This window comes from Engraulis encrasicolus, chromosome 10 (genome assembly GCF_034702125.1).
Source record: "Engraulis encrasicolus isolate BLACKSEA-1 chromosome 10, IST_EnEncr_1.0, whole genome shotgun sequence".
In the NCBI taxonomy this organism is placed as follows: domain Eukaryota; kingdom Metazoa; phylum Chordata; class Actinopteri; order Clupeiformes; family Engraulidae; genus Engraulis; species Engraulis encrasicolus.
Window position 1 is genome coordinate 51,397,251 of NC_085866.1, and position 24,282 is coordinate 51,421,532.

Genomic DNA, 24,282 nt, shown 5'->3' on the forward strand with positions numbered 1-24,282 from the left:
AGTACATTCAGCAGTCTGAAGTATAACAGGGATATATAGGGTCTGCGTTATGGGTTATATCACCTGCCACAGCAAAATATGAATCTATCAGCTGTTTTTCAGAGGGGACATCAAAATGATGCAATTGGCTTCCAAAAATATACATGACAACATCATAACTAAACTTCCTCCTGAACCAATCATTGGAATTGGTCAGTCTGCCGATAGGCATCGCCATATTCCACTCATTTGCATCATACCCAAGAACCCCTCGAGCGCATGCGTTTTTTGTCAAGTATTTTACTTTACCACGGCCCCTAATGTCCTCCAGCAGGGAGCTTCAAACGGATCTCTCCGTGCAACTCCGAGTCCACAGTCGTAGCTCTGCCTCTCTGGGTTGCGGGTGCGTAAAACTGCGCGCAGGAGTACGTTCATCATTCAGGCATCTCATAACGGCAATGAAATTCATACAGTAAACGTGAAGACATACGCAGCCCAACATGACGGTGGATTTTGAAGAATGCATCAAAGATTCACCCAGATTCAGGTATTGCAGTTTGGGTTAAAGTGCGTGGAAAGATGTTGGGACTGGGGAATTCGCATGTGGAGCTTTCTGAGCCCCAATCTCACAGAAATGTTCTGTACAAATGACAGAAAATGTTAAACATGTGAACAGTTAATTGCATTCCGTTTGAAGTTGTGATTTAGCCCGAATCCGCGTTACGTCTGTCTAGTTTTCAGCGGAAAGTATCTCATTTTAGTAACAGCCTGTGGAGAACGAAGCCCAGTTATGCTGCAAGATGCATTGACAGTTCGTCTGGATTTGTGGTTCAAGTGGTTTTTTTTTGTTTGTGTAGGCCTATATCTGACAGTCTGGTGGAACGTACAGCAGCCCTGTGAGGTCGTTTTTAGACTAGCAGAAAATGTGGTTGAATGTGCTGCAAAAAATACGTTTGATTTGAGTCTGGCGTAAACCAAGAGCGATGTTTATGCCGCACGTGACGCTTCTGATTGGTCAACTACATTAATACTCTAACATCAACTTGAGTAGGCTATTCAGTCTACACCACAGTGACCACACCACACCATTAGTTTTGTCTAAGGATTCCCTACATACGCGTTACTCCAGGCGCATGGGCAACACATGGATTTTACTCAATAGCTTGTAGCGAGGAAAGGGGCTGGAAACCCCCATTACTTGTCGTTAAATAGCAATTAAGCGTTTTATGACAGCGACCTCCCGCTCAACCGTTGGCAATGTTATTACCTCTCTAGACGGCGCATTCCACATTCCAAAACTTGGTAACAGTCTTGTATCCATCGAAATGTATCTTATCAGTGGAGTAGGTAGATCGACCTGTAGTTTTGTGGAGAGCTGGTGATAGCTGGGCTGTTGATATAGGCTACTTAGAACTGATTCCTGTCCATTCTTCAATTAGCCTATTTGGTAAAACTTGTTTGGTAAAACAAAACAAAATATCCAAACCATGTTCTATGCAGAGTGATTCTGCTTTTCCAGACTGTTCCCCAGTTCCTGGACTCTTCGGTCGTGCAGCAGGTGTCCCAGACCGCACACATTTGTGCTGACCGAAAAAGACCCCCAGTTGTGTAATTTCCCATTATCAGTACATTTCTCCTGGTCTCTGAGGAGTGGAAACCACTGTGTAAGGATTCAACGTGGTGATGGTTTTCCACATGTTTTTCGCGGCTTTATTTCCTATTGCGTCATGATATGCTGGCATGCTGTGCTGATGTATGGAGTGGTCAGAGGTGACACTGGGCAGCAGGATGCCCCCTCGAGTAGGGGTGACAGAAGTGACATTGGGAAGGGAACTTAGAACAATGCTTGTTTCGTCATCATATTGCTCTGTCTCTGATTTCTCTCTCTCTCTCTCTCTCTCTCTCTCTCTCTCTCTCTCTCTCTCTCTCTCTCTCTCTCTCTCTCTCTCTCTCTCTCTTGCGCGCGCGTGTGTGTGTGTGAGAGAGAGAGAGACAGAGAGAGACTGAGAAAGCAGAGGTGTATTAAGTAAAAGTAGAAGTACTCTGATGGTGTGTCTACTTCATTAAGTACAGTGGAATAAATGGTGTATAAACTACCAGTATGTAAGATCATGTCCAGTAGACTAGTGGTGTTGTAATTACTTCTGAGTACTACTTCAACTTTATACACCTCTGTGTGTGAGTGAGTGCATGACTGAGTGAGAGAGTGTCAGTTAGAAAACTCAGTACATTATAGCATTTTAAATTAAATACTATCAATAAAAGTATAGAACATATCATTATTACTATTAAAATATGGTTTACAACCTCCGAAGGTAATGTATTGCCAGCCAGGGAATTCTAAAATTCCTGCTTTGAAGTCGTCCAGTTCGACTCAGCACATAAATACAGTAACATATGTGTTATCTTTTCCTCTCTCCACTGGACTTATTTTATGACTTGGCCACTGACGGGACCTGAACGTGCAACTTAAAATGAGTAGGGGTAGAAAAGAGAGAGAAAAAAATCCAACTTCCTTCCCCAAGTCAGCAAAGAGCTCTCTTGACAATGAAACACATACAGGAGAGAGAGAGAGAGAGAGAGAGAGAGAGAGAGAGAGAGAGAGAGAGAGAGAGAGAGAGAGAGAGAGTTTCAGTGAAACTTCATTCCAGCACTATAGTAACTTCAGAGAGAGAGAGAGGTGAGCTGAGCCATCCGCCTGGGCTGAGGGCCCAGGTTCCTGAACATGGGATCGCAGGCATGCTTCATGTCCCACGCACAAGCCTCCTACCCTGGCTGTGCTGTGCTGTGCTGTGCTGTGCGGTGTGGTGTGGTGTGGTGTGCGCATAGCTGGAGAGGTTAGATAAACACAGGAGGCATTCCTTTACACCCACATCCCTTCTCTTCTCTTCCTCGCCATCAGCTCCCATTCCCATCTCTCTGGTGCTCACAGCCAGCCAACACTGAGAGAGATAGAAAGAGAGAGAGAGAGAGAGAGAGAGATAGAGAGAGCGAGAGAGATGGCTCAGAGGTGTATCTGAACTACTATGTTTGACTATCTTGAGTTTACATGTGGACACGTGTGTGTGCGTTTGCGTGTGCGTGTGATGGTTACCATTGTATACACAGAAGAGAGTGTGTGAGGGTGTATGTACGTGTGTGTGAGATTGCCTGTTTGTGTGTGTGGTTCCTGTTGTATATGCCAAAGAGAGAATGTATGTGTGTGTGTGTGTGTGTGTGTGTGTGTGTGTGTGTGTGTGTGTGTGTGTGTGTGTGTGTGTGTGTGTGTGTGTGTGTGTGTATGCACACAGTCCCTGTTCTCCACCAGTAGATAAAATCTGCAACTTCAAATCAAAGACTTCCCGATCTGGCTGCGGCACCTTAATGATCACCATCTGGGTCTCTCCTGGTGACTCAGGTCAGATAGACTCAGGTGCCCAGTAAGCTTAGCTGAGTGAGATTTGAAAGTGCTCTCTCCATGTGGGCTGAGATAGAAAGGAAGGAGACCCAAGTAGGGCTGGATGGGCGATATGGGAAAAAAACGTTATCACAATATCATGACCATATGGATTGGTGATCACGATTAAAACTGGACGATGGAGTTTCCACAAACAGAGCAGAAACATCTGATAGTACATCTAATGTGGTTGTGTGCTGCTTAGGAAACAGTGCATGAATACAATAACTGGAGCACAGTTGTATAGAGTAGAAGTACTCACTGATGTAATTGCAAGACAACAAGTATGGTAATCCCCTGAAGAAGATCACACACAACCACAATGTGTCGGCCTGATGTACCATACAAAAGAATAAAAGACTTTCGGCTTTAACCTCAGAGTGTCTTGGATATAGTCTCTCATTCACAAAGTTGAAAACATGTAATATCATACCACTAGTGTTGAATTTACATATGTAAGAGTACTTCTACTTATACAACTATGCACTGTAAAGAATATGAAGAAAAAGGTACAGTAATGAAATGAAAGATAATGGGTTAGACCTTTTCACTCATACATTTAATTTCTTGTCCAATTCTGTCTCTCCATATGGTGTGAGAGAAGTTGGGAGACTCTTCACTGGACCATTAACCTCCTCTACTGTACAGTACCTTCTACATTACATTATATTACACTTACTGTAGCTGATGCTTTTATCCCAAGCGATTTACAGTTATTTACAGGGTATTGGTTACAGTCCCTGGAATAATGTAGGGTCAAGTGCCTTGCTCAAGGGAACTTCAGCCATTGTGTGACGTTGGGAGTGGATGGGATTCGAACATGCAACCCTCAGTTTTACTGTAACGCCCGTCCCCTTAACCATCAGGCCACGGCTACCCCATGGCCTATTGATTACCCCATGGGCCCTCTGCTGTCCTGATTCTTACTTTTCAGTGGTCCCTCAGCCATAGCGTTCCTGTTCCTTGTAAAGGAAAAATGAGATCTGCTTTTCGCTTCATATTGAATTGCTTCTCTTTTTTTGTTTTGTCGGTAGCGTGTCTTCTGTCTGGTGTGCTGGCCCCGGTCTGGAAACCATATTAGCTTAGGTCATGGGAGAGTGTTATAGTCACTACACGCAGTTGCATCATGTGTTGCTCACTCAGTCTTGAGCATAATTTGTTTTTCATGGCGAGCCATTTTCCCTCTCTCTCTCCCTGTTTCTGCTCCACATAGCCCACGTCCTTTTGAAAAAATGTGGAAGTACTTTGAGCCGCCTGAGAGGAGTTTGGTTCGGCATTCTGAGCGAGCGAGCCGTGTGCAAAACATTTCTTCCTTTTGTGCAGGTTGAAACAGCAAAAAATGTTGCATAAGATCAGTTTTGAAGGTTTTTGGGAACCAGTCCTGGAAGACTCTGGGCTTGAGGGGGGTGCCTCACTGATTCCATATCATGCCCCATGTGTCAAATGCGCTTCACTTCCTGCACATGTCCTAACACGCGGGGCGTTAGGTTCAAGTTTGGCAGCTCGCACATGTTGCTCTGTCTTTTCCCCCCTTTCCTGTCTCTGTCTCTGTCTCTGTCTCGGTCTCTGTCTCTTTCTCTCCTTCTCTCTCTCGCTCTTTCTCTCTCTCTCTCTCTCTCTCTCTCTCTCTCTCTCTCTCTCTCTCTCTCTCTCTCTCTCTCTCTCTCTCTCTCTCTCTCTCTCTCTCTCTCTCTCTCTCTCTCTCTCTCCTTTTCAGTTCCATTGCTTTCTTAAACCCTCTCTCCCCTTTCACAGCCAGTCAAGTGTTTTGAATTTGATTTATGCCTGCGTGATCCTCTGAGGCTCCCTTAATGGCTGCTTTTGCCTCACTCTCTGGGCTGTGGAAGCCACATAAGCGATCAGGATTTATGGACTTTTTGCAGATCTTGGAGGCCGATTACATGAACTTATAAGAGTGGCAGTGCCTCAAATCATCATGCGTATAAAGACACACACGGCCCCATGTTTTGGTTACTTTGTGGTCTACAACTGTAACTGAGATGTAATCAGTGTGTTCTTTATAAAGTCCTCAGTAAGTGTCTATGTTGCGCCAAAGTGCTTGCTGTTACTGTAATACTGAATGGTTTGGCATACGTGTAATGCACAGAAATGCACATAGCAAGCTGTGACTGAAGATGTGGTAGGATGCCTGAAGATGTGGTAGGATGCCTGAAGATGTGGTAGGCAGTCAATGTTTATAGACAGTCTGTCAGTTATTCTTTTGGTCTGTTGATGGGAGCACTATCAGTTCAACTATCTGACTAATCAATGTATAGATGTAAATAGATAGATAGATAGATAGATAGATAGATAGATAGATAGATAGATAGATAGATAGATAGATAGATAGGTAGATAGATAGATAGATAGATAGATAGATAGATAGATAGATAGATAGATAGATAGATAGATAGATAGATAGATAGGTAGGTAGGTAGGTAGGTAGGTAGGTAGGTAGGTAGGTAGGTAGAAGCCTTACTAGCAGCATCATAGAATGGGTTTAACATTGATTCAGTCAGCTTTGGGTTTTCCGGATTGTGTTGTGATGTGATTCAGTTGCATGTGGTTGCATGCAGACGTGTCACGCTGTGTGTGGTATATCAGGACATCATCTGCTGTGCTCAGCTCCTAATAGCCATAACCATAGTCTTCTTGAATGATGTTTCTGTTAAGTGCTGTTGAAATAAGGATACCGTGGGATCATTGTACGTACATCTCCAACCCCACACCCCAACTCCCTCCATGCCTGTTGGTAACACCGCCCTCCCCCCCATCCGTGTCTGAGTCACATCCCCGAGACTGCCCTAACCAGCCACACTCGCATAGAATACCCGCATTGTTTCACACTGCCGCCAGCTCCCCATCTCCATACAGCCTTCCTTCATATCATGTCCTTAGCTTCAGGCAAGGGTTCATCTTCAAGGGTTCATCTCCAAGGGTTCATCTCGGCTCCCCCACAACGCCACCACCGTGCCTCACAGTTCCCACAGTTAACACGTGCAGGCAGCAGCTAGTAGCCTTCCCCCGCCACTGCACTCTTACTGCTGGGCCTGAGACAGAAGCACTCATGGCCTGCTGAGGGGACTGAGGACAACAAATAACCCCCATATGCACCCCCCTGAGAGCAAGTGAACCAGAGTACTCTCTCTGCAAAAAGAGTGATGTTGTGGAAGGAGTATTTCGTTTTCATTTCATTTCATCTCATTTATTTAGTTGATTGGGACAATGCACGTTAATCAATACATCAGTTAAAAAAAACTAATACTTAGTTAGCATAGTGGTTAAATGTAATCCATCGTCCTGTATCTATTGGATATCAATGGGCTTGAAGGCATTCCTGTGTGACTGATTATCTGATATCAGCTGACTCAGACACGGTAATTGCAATGACTGGCCCGCCTGGTCTAATGCTCTAACTCAATGCATCATGTCATTATAAGTAAGTCCATTTAAAATGTTAAAATCCTGGCTCGGAATCATCTGGTGGACTCGTCATGATGTGCTCCACGTGGATACCATCAGAGTGACTCACGAGCCGGTGTCAGACTCTGAATTCCCTCGGAGGCCTACTGAATAATTATACTGACATGTTCTCATAGTAATTATAGGGGTGCACGTCCAATACTAAGCTCATAGAATATAATGAGAGCGGTCCATTTTGAGAAGGCCCATTTTTTTGACCCGTCATCGGATACGGTCTTGCCATCTATCTCACTGAAGGACAGTTGGTTCAAATATTCCGCTCTGTGTGCGAGACCCACAGCTAGATATATTGGGAGATGGCTGTCGCCTGAAGACCGGTACCAAAAAAGAAAGCGCCTGGCGAAGATCCTTTGCGGGATACGCTGGCCTCGAACTCTGGGCCTGAAGGACGCTCACGCGGGTGTGCCAGCGTGCCAGTGTTGCCAGATTGGGCCTTCCTGCTACGGAAGGCAGTCTGCGGGCAAAAATGTGCAAAAAGAGCTTCTGGACTGGTTTTTCTGCACATTTTTGGCCATTGAAATCAATAGAATTTAGTTCAAACAGGACGGAATTTAGTGCTTCCAGGCGGGTTTTGAGCACAATTTGGGCTGGAAATCGGCAGTCTCATCTGGCAACCCTGACGCTGGCTTAGAACAACAGCTCCACTGGAAGGAAGGCTGCTTCAGATCTAGTCTCCAGAGTCCTAGTCCTGTATTAGCTTTATTCTTTCTCCTCAGAGAGCAAAAGAAAACCATTGAGGTCTGTCAGTTCTATGTATGAGATTCTTATGTAAATAAGACATTAGATGGTAGAAGTGAAACTTCATGTAGCATTATTGTGTGATTGGATTTGCAATTGCATGATGAAATTTGGCTTGAATGGATTTTATTTTTATTCACGACGCAGAACATCAGTGAGGCCTGTCCTGTCAATTTTATGAGATCCTCAAATCAGCATGTTAGAAACACGGAATGTCATGTAGTGTGATGCCTCATTGTATTTCCAGCGGCAGGATGAAATTTGGCTCATGTTTGAATGGATTTTTATTTATGACACTGTAGTGTCTCTGCACCATGCGTGGCAGTTTGACACACAGTTTTGAGGAAAGCCGGGCTGTTGTTTTTTCTGTTTCTTTTTCTTTCCAGGTTATTTTAGGATGCTTCCTCTTAGAGATGTGCTGCAGCGGCAGCTTTGGGCTGAAACTGTAGAGGGAGGGACATGAGAGTCTGTTGCTGCTGCTCTGCTCAGCTCAGCTCAGTCTGTTTGTTTCTGCTCTACTTCATACTGAGGCAGCTCTGGAGATGCAGAATATGTGTCAGTAACAGCCCCCCCCCCCCCCCCCCCACACACACACACACACACACACACACACACACACCACCCACTCATCTCTTCCTGCCCTATTACTGTGGGTTCATCTGTCCCCCTCCCCCTTCTGCCCTTAACCCTTTATAATTGGGCGATCAATCTCACCCAGGGGGCAGAGGGGACATCAGTCATGGATGCAGTGTACTGTATGTTTGCAGCAATATGCATGCATAGGATACAGTATGCTTTTACTCTCATGCTGTGACTCTGTATAAGCCACTATATCAGTCTGTTTATTGGTTGGCAGAGGGGACATCATGGTTGCAGTGTATGTATGCAGCAATATGCATTGCACACATGCTTTTAGTCTCATGGTTGCAGTAAGTACAGGTATGTATGGTACGCAGCAAAATGCATTGCATGGGCCTACACTATGCTTTTTTCCAGGGACTGCTGTACAACCAGGGACAACTTAGGTCTGTTGCTCTTTTTGTTTAGAGTACTGTAGTGTAGTATTAGTATTGTAGTGTTTTGGGCAGATCTTCTCTCACTATCATAAACATCACTAAACGTATGGATAAGGTTCTCCTCTGCGCTGTCCAAATACTGTAGAACCTCCTGATGTGGTTCAATACAACAAAATGTCCGGTCTCAAAACTGTCAATATATATTAATGATAAAATATAACGTCATGTAATATAATAATATAAAAATGATACTTTACTATAATGTAATGTGTTTTCAGTCTAAAGCCAGGTCTCAAAACTGTCATATAATAATAATATAGCATAGTGTGGTTTCAGTACTGTCATCTAATAATATAACATAATGTGTTTTCAGGCTAAAGCCATATCTGCACTGCCCCACCCCTGTTGTATTGAATTAATCTCACTCAGCTCTGGGAGTGATGGCCTTCGAGCTTATAGGGGAAGCAGGTTAGAGTTCCCTGATGACATGGTGACATGAATCGTCACGTGTGTGTGTGTGTGTGTGTGTGTGTGTGTGTGTGTGTGTGTGTGTGTGTGTGTGTGTGTGTGTGTGTGTGTGTGTGTGTGTGTGTGTGTGTGTGCATATGTGTGTGTGTGTGCATGTGTGTGCATGTATGTGTGTGTGCGTGTGTGTGTTACAGGTGTGTGTACAGTATTTGTTTGTGTGTGTTTGTGAGTGTGTGTGACTGGCTGTAGTACGCCAGGTGATGAAAATGACAAGGATTAAGTCAGCAGTTTGAATGTGCAATCTAATCTGTGATTACCCTACATTCACTTCGGAACCAGTCATAGAATGGCAAGGTGTGTGTGTGTGTGTGTGTGTGTGTGTGTGTGTGTGTGTGTGTGTGTGTGTGTGTGTGTGTGTGTGTGTGTGTGTGTGTGTGTGTGTGTTTGTTTGTGTGTGTGTGCGCGCGCGTGCGTGTGTGATTTATGTTCACGTGCATGCGTGTGACACAAATCCTTCATTTGATTTATAGGGATTTTGTGTACTGCTATGAAAGTATTGATCTTTTTTTCACTATGCTGTGTGTGCCATCCATAGCAATTCCAGTATTAAATCAAGAGGGGAAATGGGAGTGAAAGCGTACTCACTATGGGAAACCCACTACTGCAGTAGGATACGTATCTTCATTGCTATTGTATCATCACCTCTAGGGCTGCACAACACTGTATATGAAGAGTTCAGATGCAAAACCCCCTAACTCCATTTCTGAAGACCTGCACTTCTATATTTTTAGAGAACCCCATTTTTGGTTTGGTTTACATTCATGTACTGGATAATACATATAAATAGTTATATTACATAAATAAAATTTAAAAATGTGCAATTTTGATAGCACTGTATTAAATAAAAATGAATTAAGATTATTTTCTGAAAAGGCACTTAGGGGGTTTTGCATCTGAACTCTTCATATCGATAACGTATCAAAATCACAATATCAAGAGTGGCGATATGCGCAGCGCGAAAATGACATAATTATCGCTAACAAGTAAAACAGTGCAGTCCAATCACCAGCTGAATATCAACAAGCGCGCAAGAAGCCCGACATGGAAAGCCACAGCCCCCGCACAGACCGACAAATTAGTGACAAGACAAACACTCTGCTATAGTTCTAATTATCGTTTAAATATTGTTATCGAGGTATTGCATGCTGTTATCGAGTATCGATTTTTTTTTCTGATATCGTGCAAGCCTAATCACCTCTGCAATTTATTACAACTAGTCCTTTAACTTAACATAATATATATTACCAGATAATATACTGTGCATTACAATTTCATTCCAAACCTGGGTCCAAGGTAAGGCTGCAGGCTATATGTAGACTGTACGTTGTCCCAAAGAGTCCCAAACTTCTCCCAGTTTTTAGTATTTTTCTGCAACTTGTCAATGTCAATCATGAAACTTAAAAACCCAAACAATTGGGCAGTCACTAGTCTATGGCAGCGCGCAGAGTGAATGGGAGTTCATTGGGCTAATTCTATGAAATGTTAACATGAGACCCAAAGAAAATGAATGCATGTAGCTCATTAGATATTTTTTGTGTGTGACTTGTCAATGTTGATGTCAATCGAACAGCTTGAACAATAGGACAATAGAAAAACCCTGAACAATAGGATATGACAACACTATTCCAGATCAGAGTGCCTACTAGTGAATGGAAGTTCTTCTAAGGCTAATGCTATAAGCCATGCCATCTCCTCCTGGGGAGAGTACTCAGCACTGGGGGAAGAGGTGCACTCAGGAACTACTACTAAGGCAGATGAGTCAGTCAGTGTTAGTGGCGGACTGACTGTTGAGTTCAGGGCATCCGTTAAGTTCACAAGATCACGCTGATTTAATTATGGGGCCGTTAGAAAGGCAACAAGCACCTGACTGGTTGTGTGTTATGTGCGTGTGCGTGGGCGTGTGCGTGTGCGCGTGCGTGTGCGTGTGCGCTCTTGTGTGTGCATGTGTGCATGTGAGGGGACTTCAGTGAAATTCAGGTTCAAAGCAACTGCTGTTACATGTTTGATGTTTAGGATTTTCTCATGATGCTATGAACTGAACGTAAAACCCAAAATGCTACAGGTTTGAACTGTCAGTTGTTACGTTAAAAGCTAGTATATCATCATCTAACAAGTGCTTCATGCCAGTGATTCTAGGAGACTAGCATACTTATAGATCCAAAACATAGCATCTGCTGGGCTGGGCTGGGCTGTATGTACTTGGGATAGGGCCGTACAAGGTATTAGTGCTTCCGGAGTGAGGTCATCCTAATCAGGGGGAAGAATAGTTTATTCCAAGTAGCACTTCCGAGAAAGTTACCAACACAGACGACGACGATCACCATTCAGGATGATGTCATTGCTCTCTTTTGTATACAACTGTGTTCCTCAATGGGGGCTCTACAGCCCCCCTGGGTGGGTTGGGGAGACCTAGGGGGGCGTTGAGAAGGAAACAGCTAAGATTGGGCGGTGTTTAGTTGCCATTGGGGGACATTAGTCTATTTTACTTTTTTAATACATAGGAGGGGCATTGGCAGGCCTATGATGAGGTCAACGAGGCGTTGGGAGGCTTACGGTGAGGTCCAGGAGTGGCAGTTAATCAAAAAAGGTTGAGAACCACAAGGAGTGGAGCCGCCAAAGCTTGACCGTCTCTCGCTTGTTCCCGCGCCTGAATGAGTAGCAGCAAGACGTTTCACACGGAGGAGCACAAAGGGCCATGTAGCCTAGGCAGGGCCCCTGTGTCTGGGCTCGGGTACTCCACTTCTATAGGACATCCTGCTGCATTACAAAGGGGCCCTGGGAAGAGGGCCAGCGTAAACACTACACTACAGCGTCAGCAGACGTCGTCGTAGTTGTAGAAGAGTGCGAGAGTGAGCGGGAGTGTGTGTTGTATGCCTAAACATTTTATGAAGTAAGTGGGGGGAAGTCTAATTTTAGAACACTGCCTGACTATTGTTCCCTTCTTGTTGCTGCGTTTTTCTTGCCTGGTCTTTTGTCTCCGAAAGAAGCAGAGAATGAGTCAAAGAACTGGAATACTTTCAGTCCGGGCTTTCTGAGATGTGTCGTATTTATGTTTCTGACTTCTTTTACTTGTAGATTTCTTTAAAAGAGGGTGCAAATTATCATCGGTGTGAAAAAATGAAATGTTTGACAATAGTCTTGAGAGTCTGTGCATAGGGCATGCTATAGGCATCGACTGGACAGTAGGTGGTCACTGGATCTGAGCTATAACCCCTTCGCGCAGAGCCTGTGGTTTAACCTTACTGTCACCCAAATTGTGATAACCAATACTTAAAGGGGCATTCCACCGGTGGAGACATGAATATGTTACTGAAAGTGGGTCATATGTATAGTAGAATAGTAACATACATTTCTAATTTGGTGCCTTCTTGGCCAAGAAAAGGCAGAAAATGACTTTTTAGTGCTTGTGGATTTGTGACAACAATCCCCATAATGCACGGCAATGCTCAAGTTCCACAGGCCACACCCAGTTATTTGGGACTCTATGCATCATCCCTCCCTCAGCTTGCAGGCAGTGTTGCCAGATTGGGCTGTTTCCTGCCCAATTGGGCTGCTTAGGATGGTCGTGTGCGGGTAAAAATGGCATTTAGCAGAAAAACCCGCCCAATTTTAGCCATAGAAATCAATAGAATTGGGCGGGATTTTGAGCTTCTAGGCTGGTTTTGAGCAGTTTTTGGGCTGGAAATCATCAGCCTCATCTGGCAACCCTGCTTGCAGGTGCATCACAGTGGGACAGACATCACTGGAAAGGAGAAGCTGGAGCACACTGCAGCTTAGTTTTCAAGACTTTATTTTGTGCACACACGCGACCAACGTTTCTGTGTTGCTACACCTTCAGAGTCAAATGATAGCAAGAGAGAGACACACATTTCAAGACTTGACATTCACAGGTGATCCTACTTGGTTTGGCTAAATTGGTCTGATCTCATTGCAGGTAATTGACTCCACCCCCCAACACCAGGACAAGATTGTAGACAATTAGACAGCTTGCCAACTTCCCAAAACAAAATAAAAAAGTGAAAAAAACAAAGAACATTGTCAATAAAACCACAGCTACAATTATTAGAAGACCACAGCCACGATGCTGGAACAATTTGTTACAGAGAGCAAGACATATTGTGTTCCTCATTTATGCCCTGAGGCTCCACTGAATTTAGAGTATGAATCCAAAATGCCTTTCCACAAAGCCTCTCTGTCTAATTGTCTGCAATCTTGTCCTGGTGTTGGGGGGTGGGGTCAATTACCTGCAATGAGATGAGACCAATTTAGCCAAACCAAGTGGGATCACATGTGAATGTCAAGTCTTGCTATCATTTGACTCTGAAGAAGGTGTAGCAACACCGAAACGTTAGTCGGGTGTGTGCACAAAATAAAGTCTTGAAAACTAAGCTGCAGTGTGCTCCAGCTTCTCCTTTCCAGCTATGCCAGTGACTTACTGGCAGTGTTGCCAGATGAGGCTGATGATTTCCAGCCCAAAAAATGCTCAAAACCCGCCTGGAAGCACTAAATCCCGCCCAATTCTATTGATGTCGATGGGAATTGGGCGAGTTTTCCTGTAAATGCCATTTTTACCCGCAGACGACCATCCCAAGCAGCCCAATTGTGTGGGAAACAGCCCAATTTGGCAACACTGCTTACTGGAGCCTCAATGCCAGTGATTTCAAAAGCACTGGGACACTGATCTGTGATAGGTCTGTTAGAGCATTAGGTCCAAACCCCTATGGGCGGGGTTGAAAAGGTGGGAAAAAGGCTTGTAGTCTCAACAGAAATCCACCTCTCTTACACTTCCTATGTCGATGATGCAAAATGACCATTTTTACATCATTGACATAGGAAGTGTTAAGAGGTGAATGTGGATTTCTCCAATCTCAGGGGGAATTGAGATATTTTTGTAAGACCATTCAAAAGTATGACTGGGTGTCTATCAATGGAAAGCCTAATGCAAAATGGGTGGAGTGTCCCTTTAAGGCTCTCAGTGATGTCAAAGCAATGTTGTTATGATGTAGTTGAGTCTTTTCAGCAAAGACTGTCAAAGGGCTGTGGCTTGACAGTGTTAACAGATTGCTAATTTGTAATAAGTATGCCTAGGCCTAATTGACTAATACCTACTGGGTATTTTCCATAGACCTAAATTAAACAAAAAGAACAAAAAGAAAATGAACCAAAAAATCGATTTTGTACCCTGTGAATCGATTATGTGAATTTCGATTCGATTCGATCGATTATCGATTAGCTCGATTATTTTACCCAGCCCTATTTCATGTCATCGGGACTCTCAACATTAGATTGCAGCTGAGGGGAACAATTGAATGCCACAGTTGATCGAAAAGATCTGCATGTTCTTTCCAGCCATTCATTGAGAAGAGGGATGACTGCATTATTTGGTTCTATGGGCTATATTCGACGCTGTGAAGTATTCACAACAAAGAACATTACAGATCACTGTTTATATGTGGGGTTTTCGTGTGAAACTATTATTTTCTGGAGTAGCCTTCTTTTAACCTAATGCACTGTAGACGGGACATATTGTGCAATGTTATTTTATGAGGTGTTCATAAATTTATGAGGCACCATGTGGCTTGTGCCTCAATTCCCTTTTCTCCTCTCTCTCTCTCTCTCTCTCTCTCTCTCTCTCTCTCTCTCTCTGTCTCTCGCTCTGTCAGACACACACACACACACACACACACACACACACACACACACACACACACACACACACACACACACACACACACACACACACACACACACACACTTTTCCTTTTTCCTTGAAACCTTTTCAGTAAACAAAAGGCCGATGAGCTCATGTCATATCCTCCAGATGATGGTGCAGTGTGCGTGGCGGTTCAGGAAGAGCAGAGCACTGAGGGGAAAACTGGTATTTTCCGGTAACTTCAGCAATGTGTTGTAGCTGTACAGTACGCCTGCCTGCCTGTGGAGAACCTGACCTCCACAGTAGAGTTTACACACCAGCCAGCGCTGCATTTGGCCCGGCCGTCATAATCACACACACACACACACACACACACACACACACACACACACACACACACACACACACACACACACACACACACACACACACACACACACACACACACACACAGACACACACTTTCTTTTGCGGAGGTGATTGCAGTAGTATTTTCCAAGCAGAATCAGAATGAGCTGTATTAGCCATGTATTCTCTCACTTGTACAAGGAATTTGATGCTGGCAGATGTTTCCTCTCTTCTCCCATTCAACACATAATATCTAAAAGTAAGCATACATATTAGTGCTAGATGTTATTGGATGTGTGTACAACTGAGCACCACTGGCACGTCAGCCTTATAGAACAAGCATGCTCAGATTACGATTGTTGGAGTGCTCGGATTTAGCCTGGCCTCTCGAAAATACAACTTCTACTTGTAAACATAGTGTTAGATATCATATGTTGTATGTGTGTACCATTGACTACCATTGACACGTCCTTAACATAGAACAGATGTCCGGGTGGGATTTCAGTAGAAAGAATGCATGGCCCATCAACACATAACTTCTACATAGCTGTAAACATAGTGCAAGATGTTACATGTGGCACGTGTGTACCACTAATAATCACCTCACCACACATCAGAGTGACTTCCTGTGTGGAATTCTACTTGCCATAGTACAATCGCTGCTATGCTTTAGCCTGATCCATCCAGCATATAACATCTAATTTCAAAGATAGCAGAAGATGCTACTTATTATGTCTAAGTATTTAGCGGGACTACCACATGTTTTCAAGATAAACCTTTCCAAGCGGGGCTGTAATCGATGCTGTTCCTTAGCATGATCCATAACAGAGCAGCTAAGGACAGTTCTATTGCCACATGATGGGGCGAAAAGGGGAACAGACAATCGTTTGTACCCATCTCACGCATACGTAGTCGTTCACACAGAAACCACTCAAAACCAGATATCTTCGTGATCTGGTGGAATTAGCCATGCAGAAGCATATTGGGCAGCTGTGTTTTAAAGAACACAGAAGTTTACTGAAGTCAGATCTTATTATATCTTATTTTCCCCCAGATTGTGTTTGTCACTCGCACAGCACATGGTCACAGTACCCCCCTTTCTTCATCTTAGTAATGTGTCTTCGCCAGATGCTGTCATGTTGAACTATCCCGTGTATCCCGTCTGTCTGTCAGGAAGTTTGGAGTGTGTGGTGACCCATCTGTCTCACTACCACATCCTGTTTTCTAGTCCTCTGGCTGACACCATGCCAGACTGACTGACCACTGCTGGGATTTGGTGTGCTGGATAGCAGTGACACCAGCCTTACTCAGGGTTGTGATCTCGATATCTGTATTTCTGTATCTCTCCTTTTCTGACTCTCTCTCCTCTCTGTCTTTCTGTCTGTTCTCTTTCTCCCTTTCTTTTTCTATCACACCCCATCACTCTATCTCTATCTCATCCCTGTCTCTCCACGAGCCCTAGCAAGGCTCTCTCTCTCTCTCTCTCTCTCTCTCTCTCTCTCTCTCCATCTCTCTCTCTCTCTCTCTCTCTCTCTCTCTCTCTCTCTCTCTCTCTCTCTCTCTCTCTCTCTCTCTCTCTCTCTCTCCATCTCCCCCAGCACTTCCATCCTCTCCCCCTTCTTGCCTGGCTCCTCCCAAGGGGGTCCCCCAGACCCCTTATCAGCCAGCATTAGTGTGAGTTTTCACTCTCCCTTTATTCATCTCCGCCGCTTTCCATCCTTCTTCTTCTTCTTCTTCTTCTTCTTCTTCTTCTTCTTCTTCTTCTTCTTCTTCTTCTTCTTCTTCTTCTTCTTCTTCTTCTTCTTCTTCTCTCTCTCCCTCTCTCTCTCTCTCTCTCTCTCTCTCTCTCTATCGTCCGTCAGTGAGTCACTTGTTAGCGGGTGGGTGTGTTACTGTATATTGCCAGAGAATGAGTGATGCCTGCTGCGCGTGGGCTGTATGTACTGTATGGATGCATCATGAGAGCTGAGAGCCTGGTGGTGAGAGCTGAGCGCCTGGTGGTGAGCGAGTTGTGAGTTGTGCAAGCAGAGTCGGATTAAGATGGCCTGGAGCTCCTAGGCTACAGGTTGCTGTGGGGCCCCTTGGAGGGCAAATTCTGTGACAAATGTGCATAGACATATGTCTAGAGTCATAATTACGAGCTAGGAACCAAGAATTAAGTACCAACTGTACTCTACACAACAGATGAAACTTTCCATGTTGCATTTTGTCACAGTTGGCAGGTGGGGGTAATTTTTCACCTTTGGTCAGTTAGGGGCCCCGTGGTAGGTGGGGGCCCCTAGGCTGTATCCATATCCAGCCTGTGCGTTAATCCGGCCCTGTGTGCAAGTGAGTGGTGGGCGTGACACCCTCTGAGTTAGCTCTCCCTGTTAGCTCTCCTCCGTCACTGGGAGGGAAAGTTGAGGCAGAGAAGACAAGAGGGTGTCAGATGGCCACCACATGAGCAGGGTGGAGGACAAACGAGGCAGCATTTGAACATCGAGAGACGTGTGTGTGTGTGTGTGTGCTGTGTGTGTGTGTGTGCGTGTGTGTGTGTGTGTGTGTGCGTGTGTGTGTGTGTGTGTGTGTGTGTGTGTGTGTGTGTGTGTGTGTGTGTGTGTGTGTGTGTGTGTGTGTGTGTGTGGAGGGAGGATGCATCATTTGAACATTGAAAGCCGTGTGTGTGTGCGTGTGTGTGTGTGTGTGTATTCATGAGCGTGAGTCACGTCGGGGCGCTATGGGAAAGTGGGAGCCTTGCAGATGGGCCAGAGCAGAGCAGGGGGGATGATGATGGTGGTGGTGATGATGCGTGGTTCACTTAGTATAGTGCGGGGGAGAGCTCGAGGAGAAGACACACAGTACCCGGCCAAAGGAAAAATAAATGAAATGAAATGTGTCCCTTGCTGACAGTGGCCATGGCGCTTGGAATACTAGTACTTTTATTATGTTGGAAAGTGCAAGACGGATGGAGAGAATGGGGGACAAGAAGAGGGTACTGTTTTTTTTTATTAGGCAGGAAACGAGGGAGAAAGTTGCTGGAAAGAGAGAATGAGAGAGAGATAGAGAGTAACAGAATGAGAGAGAGAGAGAGAGACAGAGAGAGGGAGAGAGGGAGAGAGAGAGATGGGAATTTTCCAGGTGTATAAACAGGGCCCATCCACCAATACCCAGTGCCCCAACCCCCTTCCCCCCCCTCACATTTATCACATAGGACTCAGAGACTGAGGAAAAGGACGTAGGGAGTGGGGGGATTCCCTCCTGAGCTGGACAACAAACGTCACACATAGTGAATTACAGCACCATTGGCAAATATAATGAATGCTGTTTGAACTTCAAAGATCAGCTCAAGTCCCTGTGAAACGCCATCTGACAGTGGGACACTGAAGCTGAGGCTGGCCCGAGCCAAAGTTATCTGTTTAGAGTGCGGCCAGAGCAAAGTCCACAGATCACAAGCTGCCAAACAGATCACTCACTCACTCTGCTCACTCTGATCATTTGGAGTGTGTGTTTCTCTGCCATTTCTCTCTCTCTAGATCTCTACTTTTCTTCTGGGTCAGTAGGCCGCACTTCAGAATCAAAATGCTTTCTCTTCCTGTAGTATCTTATCGTTCTCATGTTTTTTTTTTGTAAACGCAGTTTGTGAATGGCTCCATCCCTGGCTCAGTTTGGGATCCTTTTGTGGTTCCAGAGCTTTAAGACAACTGACTGATGTTTACAAAAGAGAGGATCTCGAGGAGCTGTTGAAAATGTGTTTTATTTCAAAGCGGACTAAAAGGTGGCATGACAGGGGGAGGATGTGTTGACCATTTTTGTATTGGAATGTTTTCATTTAAAAAACGGACTGATGTGGGCGTAGCATTTGGTTAGTTATGCAGAAGAACAAAGAGTGGGGATTGGGATTTGGGATCAGCTGTTGCTCTCAGCTCCACCTCCACTTCCAGGCACTGGTCCCTGCCGTATAACGTTTGGTTTGAATATAAACGGCATGTTTTAGTCCGCGTGCTCTGCCTCGGTTCTGCTGAATCACACGTGGGGTTCGGGCCAGGCATCTGGTTCTGATTTCCCCTTAGCCTCTAGTCTCCTCCACCCATTACCAACACCAGCACCTCGCGTCACCACCTCCTCCTCCTCCTCCTCCTTGTCTCTGGTCTCTGGGCTCGGCCGGTCTCGTCTCCTGCTTGCAACGGGACACATTGGACCAGGCCAGCAGTCCGGAAATGCGCCACGGCCCAAAACCATTGGCTGCAAATGAAATATGAATAAAAGAACAGGCTCTGTCGCTGAAGGGGAGGGAAGAGGGAAAAGAAGGGAAGGTGTGGGCTGACTTGGACAGCTGACTTCAGAATGTTAAGGCAGAATATTCTCCCTGCTGTTTCTCTGTTGCGAAAGTGTGGATGGTTTCGTTGTAGATTCCTCTGCATTAGATTGCTCCTTGTTGTTTTCAGCTCTGGTAATTCGTGCTTGGCTGTGTTAGATTAGCTCATTGGTAAAAATAAACATTCACTGGTGCAGATGACTGATCTTTTGTCATCCGGCCAAGATCATAGCCATTACATTAATTAATACAGAAAAGCAAATTAAAAACTAAAATCGCAAATCAACAAGAAGCAGTTATGACCTATCGCAAATGTAGGACCCTGCGTCCAATTTGGGCTTACTTATGGCATAGTGCCAACGCTCACCTTCTCTGAAGGCATTTCTTTGAATGATGGATCTTTTTTCGTACTTTGCCCGCTGTGTCTTTGTCACTTCAGGAGTCTGTGGTTTGTATTTAGAGCCAATGAGCCGTGACTATTTCCTTCCCTCAGACTTACTTCATGCTGTTTCTCTCCCTCATCCAGTGGTTTACAGGAATAGTTAAAGAAATCAAGGTATTCAAGTCTACCCGTGTTGTTTAGCTGTGCTATTAGAGCCGTGTATTTCGAAACGTACTGTATTACTTTACACTGGAATAAAATGTCCACTGCAGTGTAACCCTGGCTGGGGATGGCATCAAATGAACACCTTTCAAGATCATAGAAATTCCGGCCAATAGAAATTCCGGCCAATTGTAAGCAATTATACTGTGACGACTAAGGCTGTAACGATATTGCATCGAACCGAGGGATCGCGGTACGCAGACCCACGAACCCCTATCGCGAACCTTCCTCGCAGAATCGCGATGCGCCCTTTTAAAGTTGTTACCCCTCAGTCTAGAAAACAGCAGGATACAGGCAAATGCTTGCATATGCGCTTAATGCTTGTATATGCGCTCAAAGACAATTAGAAATGGGGCGCACATGAGCGAGTAACACTTCCATTCACCCCTCTCTCCTGTAAAATGTTCCGTCCAACCAGCAGCACGTGCATTGGTTGTTATTCATTGCCGGAGCAACCTCCGCGACCGCGAGACAAAAAAACTTGACCAAACGTCGGAAGGTAAGCACAGAAATGAACAACAGACCAAGAAGGCTTTATCAAACGTGTGAAGATGTTTTTGATTCATGCATGCGCCGATGTAGGCTATGTTGAGTGGAGATTGACGTTGCGCAGAGAGAGAGAAAGAATGCGAGAGAGCGAGATGCTCCGCCTGCCCAAATTTGAAAGAGCTTTGAAAGAGCTCTATACGCTCATAAGAGTGTCTGAAGTCGGGCGAACGTTGAGGTCGATGTGGATATTAGGCAGCATTATATCCTCCCCACATTGAAAGCCTGCCTAGCGAAAACATGCTCCATTTCAAAATGTCAAATCACAAAACCAAACAAAGGACAACGTGCGTGTTGCATACTGAGAACATAACTGAGGTTCATTTCGAGTTTTGTTTGTATAAGCGTGTGCGCGCTGCTGCACGATCAAAACAGTTACAAAAATATTAAACATCAAAATTAAGTGTTGCATTTCTGTAAGTAACTTAATACAACATGTTTCCTGACGAAATATTGCCAGTGTTGTTTTCAGTTAATGTTTGGATATTAATTGGATAATGTTTGACAATGTGAGACAGTTATAGGCTACCTATACTGGAACCCTTATCTCTCCATCTCTGTCTCTCACACATGGTCAGCATCTCAGCATGATATGATCTAAGCCTATTTGTTATAAGCCTATTTTTCCTTGGTGAACTAATATCCCTTATTTCTCTGTGTTGTGCTTCAACACCTGGGGAACAGGTTGCAGTGGTAGGCCTATATCTGCAACATCATTTAGTAGACCTAAAAAAAATAATGTAGGCAGGTAAATGCAAAAAGAAAGCATAGGCCTATATATAAATATAGCCCATAATTTATTTTCTTCTTATTTTTTTCCCTTAAAAAAATAATAAAATCGTGGGGCATATCGAACCGTGGGTCATATATCGTGATACAAACCGAATCGTGGGTTGGGTGTATCGTTATAGCCTTATGTACGACTAATACCGTAAATAAAAAACGTTCCCACATTGTAGGGTTTCAACATTTGTCTTTAGTCAAGCTTTTTGTTGGTCACAAACAGGTGTGTTCCTGGACTTTAGGTTACTGACACTTTTAAGTAGCACAGGAGTTTTTCTACACATAGTCAAAAGCAGGTCTGTACCTGGACTTGGGTTACTGTCTGTGGGTCACTGTCTACTGACACGTGTGTCAATGCAAGCAGTGAGAGATAAGAGGACATAGTTGACACTGACTGGACAGGAACTTGTGACTATTTTTCAGGCTAAATTGTAAGCAACACAGCTTGTGGAAAGCTTTATTGTTATCTGCATACTTAGGAATACATTCAAACATTCCTGGGTTTCAATATTTGTCTGTAGCTGCTTTTTCTATCCACACATGGTGGTGACTGTCAAACTGGGAACACTGATGATGAGCTAGACCCGAAACGTTTGTCCCTTGTCTGTCGGTTTTATTTACTTTAATTGGCTTTGTTTAATACAGTTTTGATTTTTGCATTCAGCTCTTGTGTGCGACTCCTTTCTTCCTTTTTGCCTCCCTTTCACTGACACATGGCTGCATAGCTGGGGGACACTGAGGGAGCAGTAGGGCATCAGCTTGTACTGACAGTGAAGGTGGACAGGAGCTTAAAAACATACAGTTCTTTTTCTATGACAAGTTACACAGCATGAGCAAACTGTACCACACTTGACATGTTTTTTTACATGCTTTACTTTACAATGCTTGGTCTGTGGGACACACTGATAATTTTTCAACAGTGCTTTTTCCACACATGGTCACACAAACAGATCTGTTCCTGGACTTGGGTTTCTGTCACTGACAACAGGCCTCCATGGCTTGACACTGACAGCGAGGCAGGTCAGGGCAGGAGCTTGACGACGCTGGACAGTGGCCCATTGCCGGGTGCTTAGTTGAGAGTTCATCGGTAGCCCCTTCCAGGGGACGCAGGGACGGATTATGACTCCTTGGGCCCCTGGGCCAGACAACAAACAAGGGCCCCCTTCCTTTCAATCGTGTGGTTCCAAAAGATTTGCGCGTTTAACGAAGATGCCGGAGAGACTTTGTTGTTCGGGGTATGTTAATACACTTGTTTCAAGTGCCATTTTAACACATTATGAGGACACAAATATATGAAGTGTTTTTTGCAGCAGGGAGGCTTGGGATTCAGGTCACCCTTGGCTCTTGGGCCCCTGGGCCTGGGCCCGGTAGGCCCGTGCAGTGATCAGTCCTGGAGGGGATGGACATGAGGATGAGCAGGAGAGGCGATGACGTCAGACGAGGGCATCGCTCAGGAAACATCTGGCGGAAGACGGAAAAGAGAGGAGCGTGGCCCGTCAACCTTCCGGTTGTATTTGGCCCCTGACTATTTAGTTTTTTGCCATTCAGGATTTATGCTTGTTTAGCCAGTATCCTGTGTCCTGCTAGTTGTCCCCCTGCTACAGACGTTGGGCATTAGAGCAAAAACTGGTCATAAATTCTCTTAAATTCTCTCCATTTTAGGGACACATAGCTGTCTGTTACTGGTACGATAAATAAGGCCGAGTTTGTTAACTCATGTCAGCTAAGCAGTGTCTTGAAGAGCACAGATAGGAAGGAAGGAAGTGAGAAGTAAACATTGCACGTCAAGGATGTCAGAAAGAAATCGATGAGCAGTCACATATTAGAAACACTAATACATTTTTTTGAATAATAATCTTCAAGTTAAGCTAGCATAGTTACTAGTAATGAGTTACTGTTATGATACACGATGATGGATGTTAAGGTGCTCAACCATAAGGCACAAGCTTTTCACGTTTGTCATATCTCTGTTATGCATACTTCATAGCAAGTGCTACCCACAAAAATGTTCTATCTCTTCAGACCTTGCCAGAATAACAGTGAACTGGATGCCACAGATTTGTTTTATTATACTGTATATATTTTTCCATTTTAAGTGAAATGTCATTGATGGGCTCTGAAGAATACAGTGCCCTCCATAATTATTGGCACCCCTGGTTGAGATGTGTTAAAAGCCTTAAAATAAATTCAGTGTTTATTGCAGAAGAATACTGTCACACTGAAAATGTTAGGAAAATGTAGCCTTCAACTCAAATGAATTGTAGGAAAATAAAAAAAATCCCTGACTAAAAAATAATTATTTTTCATTTAATCACCTGTTCCACAATTATTGGCACCCTTAACAATTCCTAGGAAATAAATATAATTGAAGCATTTCTGTCATTTCTACAGTAGTTTACAAAGTTTACCAGAGTATGTAGGAACATTTAATTAGTAATTCATCACTTCCTGTTTCCCTGGGGTATAAATATGATGTGACACCGAGGCCATTTCTCTTATCCACTCTTAAACATGGGAAAGACAAAGGAACACAGCATACAAGTGAGGCAGATGTGCGCCGACCTTCACAGGTCAGGCAGAGGCTACAAGAAGATTGCCACTCAACTGCAGCTGCCCATATCCACTGTGAGAGTAATAATTAAGAAGTTCAAAACAACTGGAACAGTGGTAAACAAGCCTGGACGAGGACCCAAGTTTATTTTGCCACCACGCACAGTGAGGAGGATGGTAAGAGAAATCAAAAGATCTCCAAGGCTCACTGTTACAGAATTACAACAAATGGTAGCATCCTGGGGTCACAAAGTCTCCAAATCAACCATCAGGCGCTGTCTACACGCCAACAAGCTGTTTGGGAGGCATGCACGGAGAAAACCT

General features: G+C 44.4%; 1 protein-coding gene across 1 annotated transcript in view; it reads left to right on the forward strand.

The window, feature by feature from the left end:
* Positions 1-342: 342 nt before the first annotated feature.
* The window catches only part of acap3a (ArfGAP with coiled-coil, ankyrin repeat and PH domains 3a), a 106,312-nt gene continuing 82,372 nt past the window's right edge, over positions 343-24,282 (forward strand). The window contains exon 1 of the mRNA XM_063209266.1: positions 343-526. Coding sequence (XP_063065336.1) covers positions 480-526 — 47 coding nt within the window. The 5' untranslated portion in view covers positions 343-479. The remainder of the gene's footprint in view (positions 527-24,282) is intronic.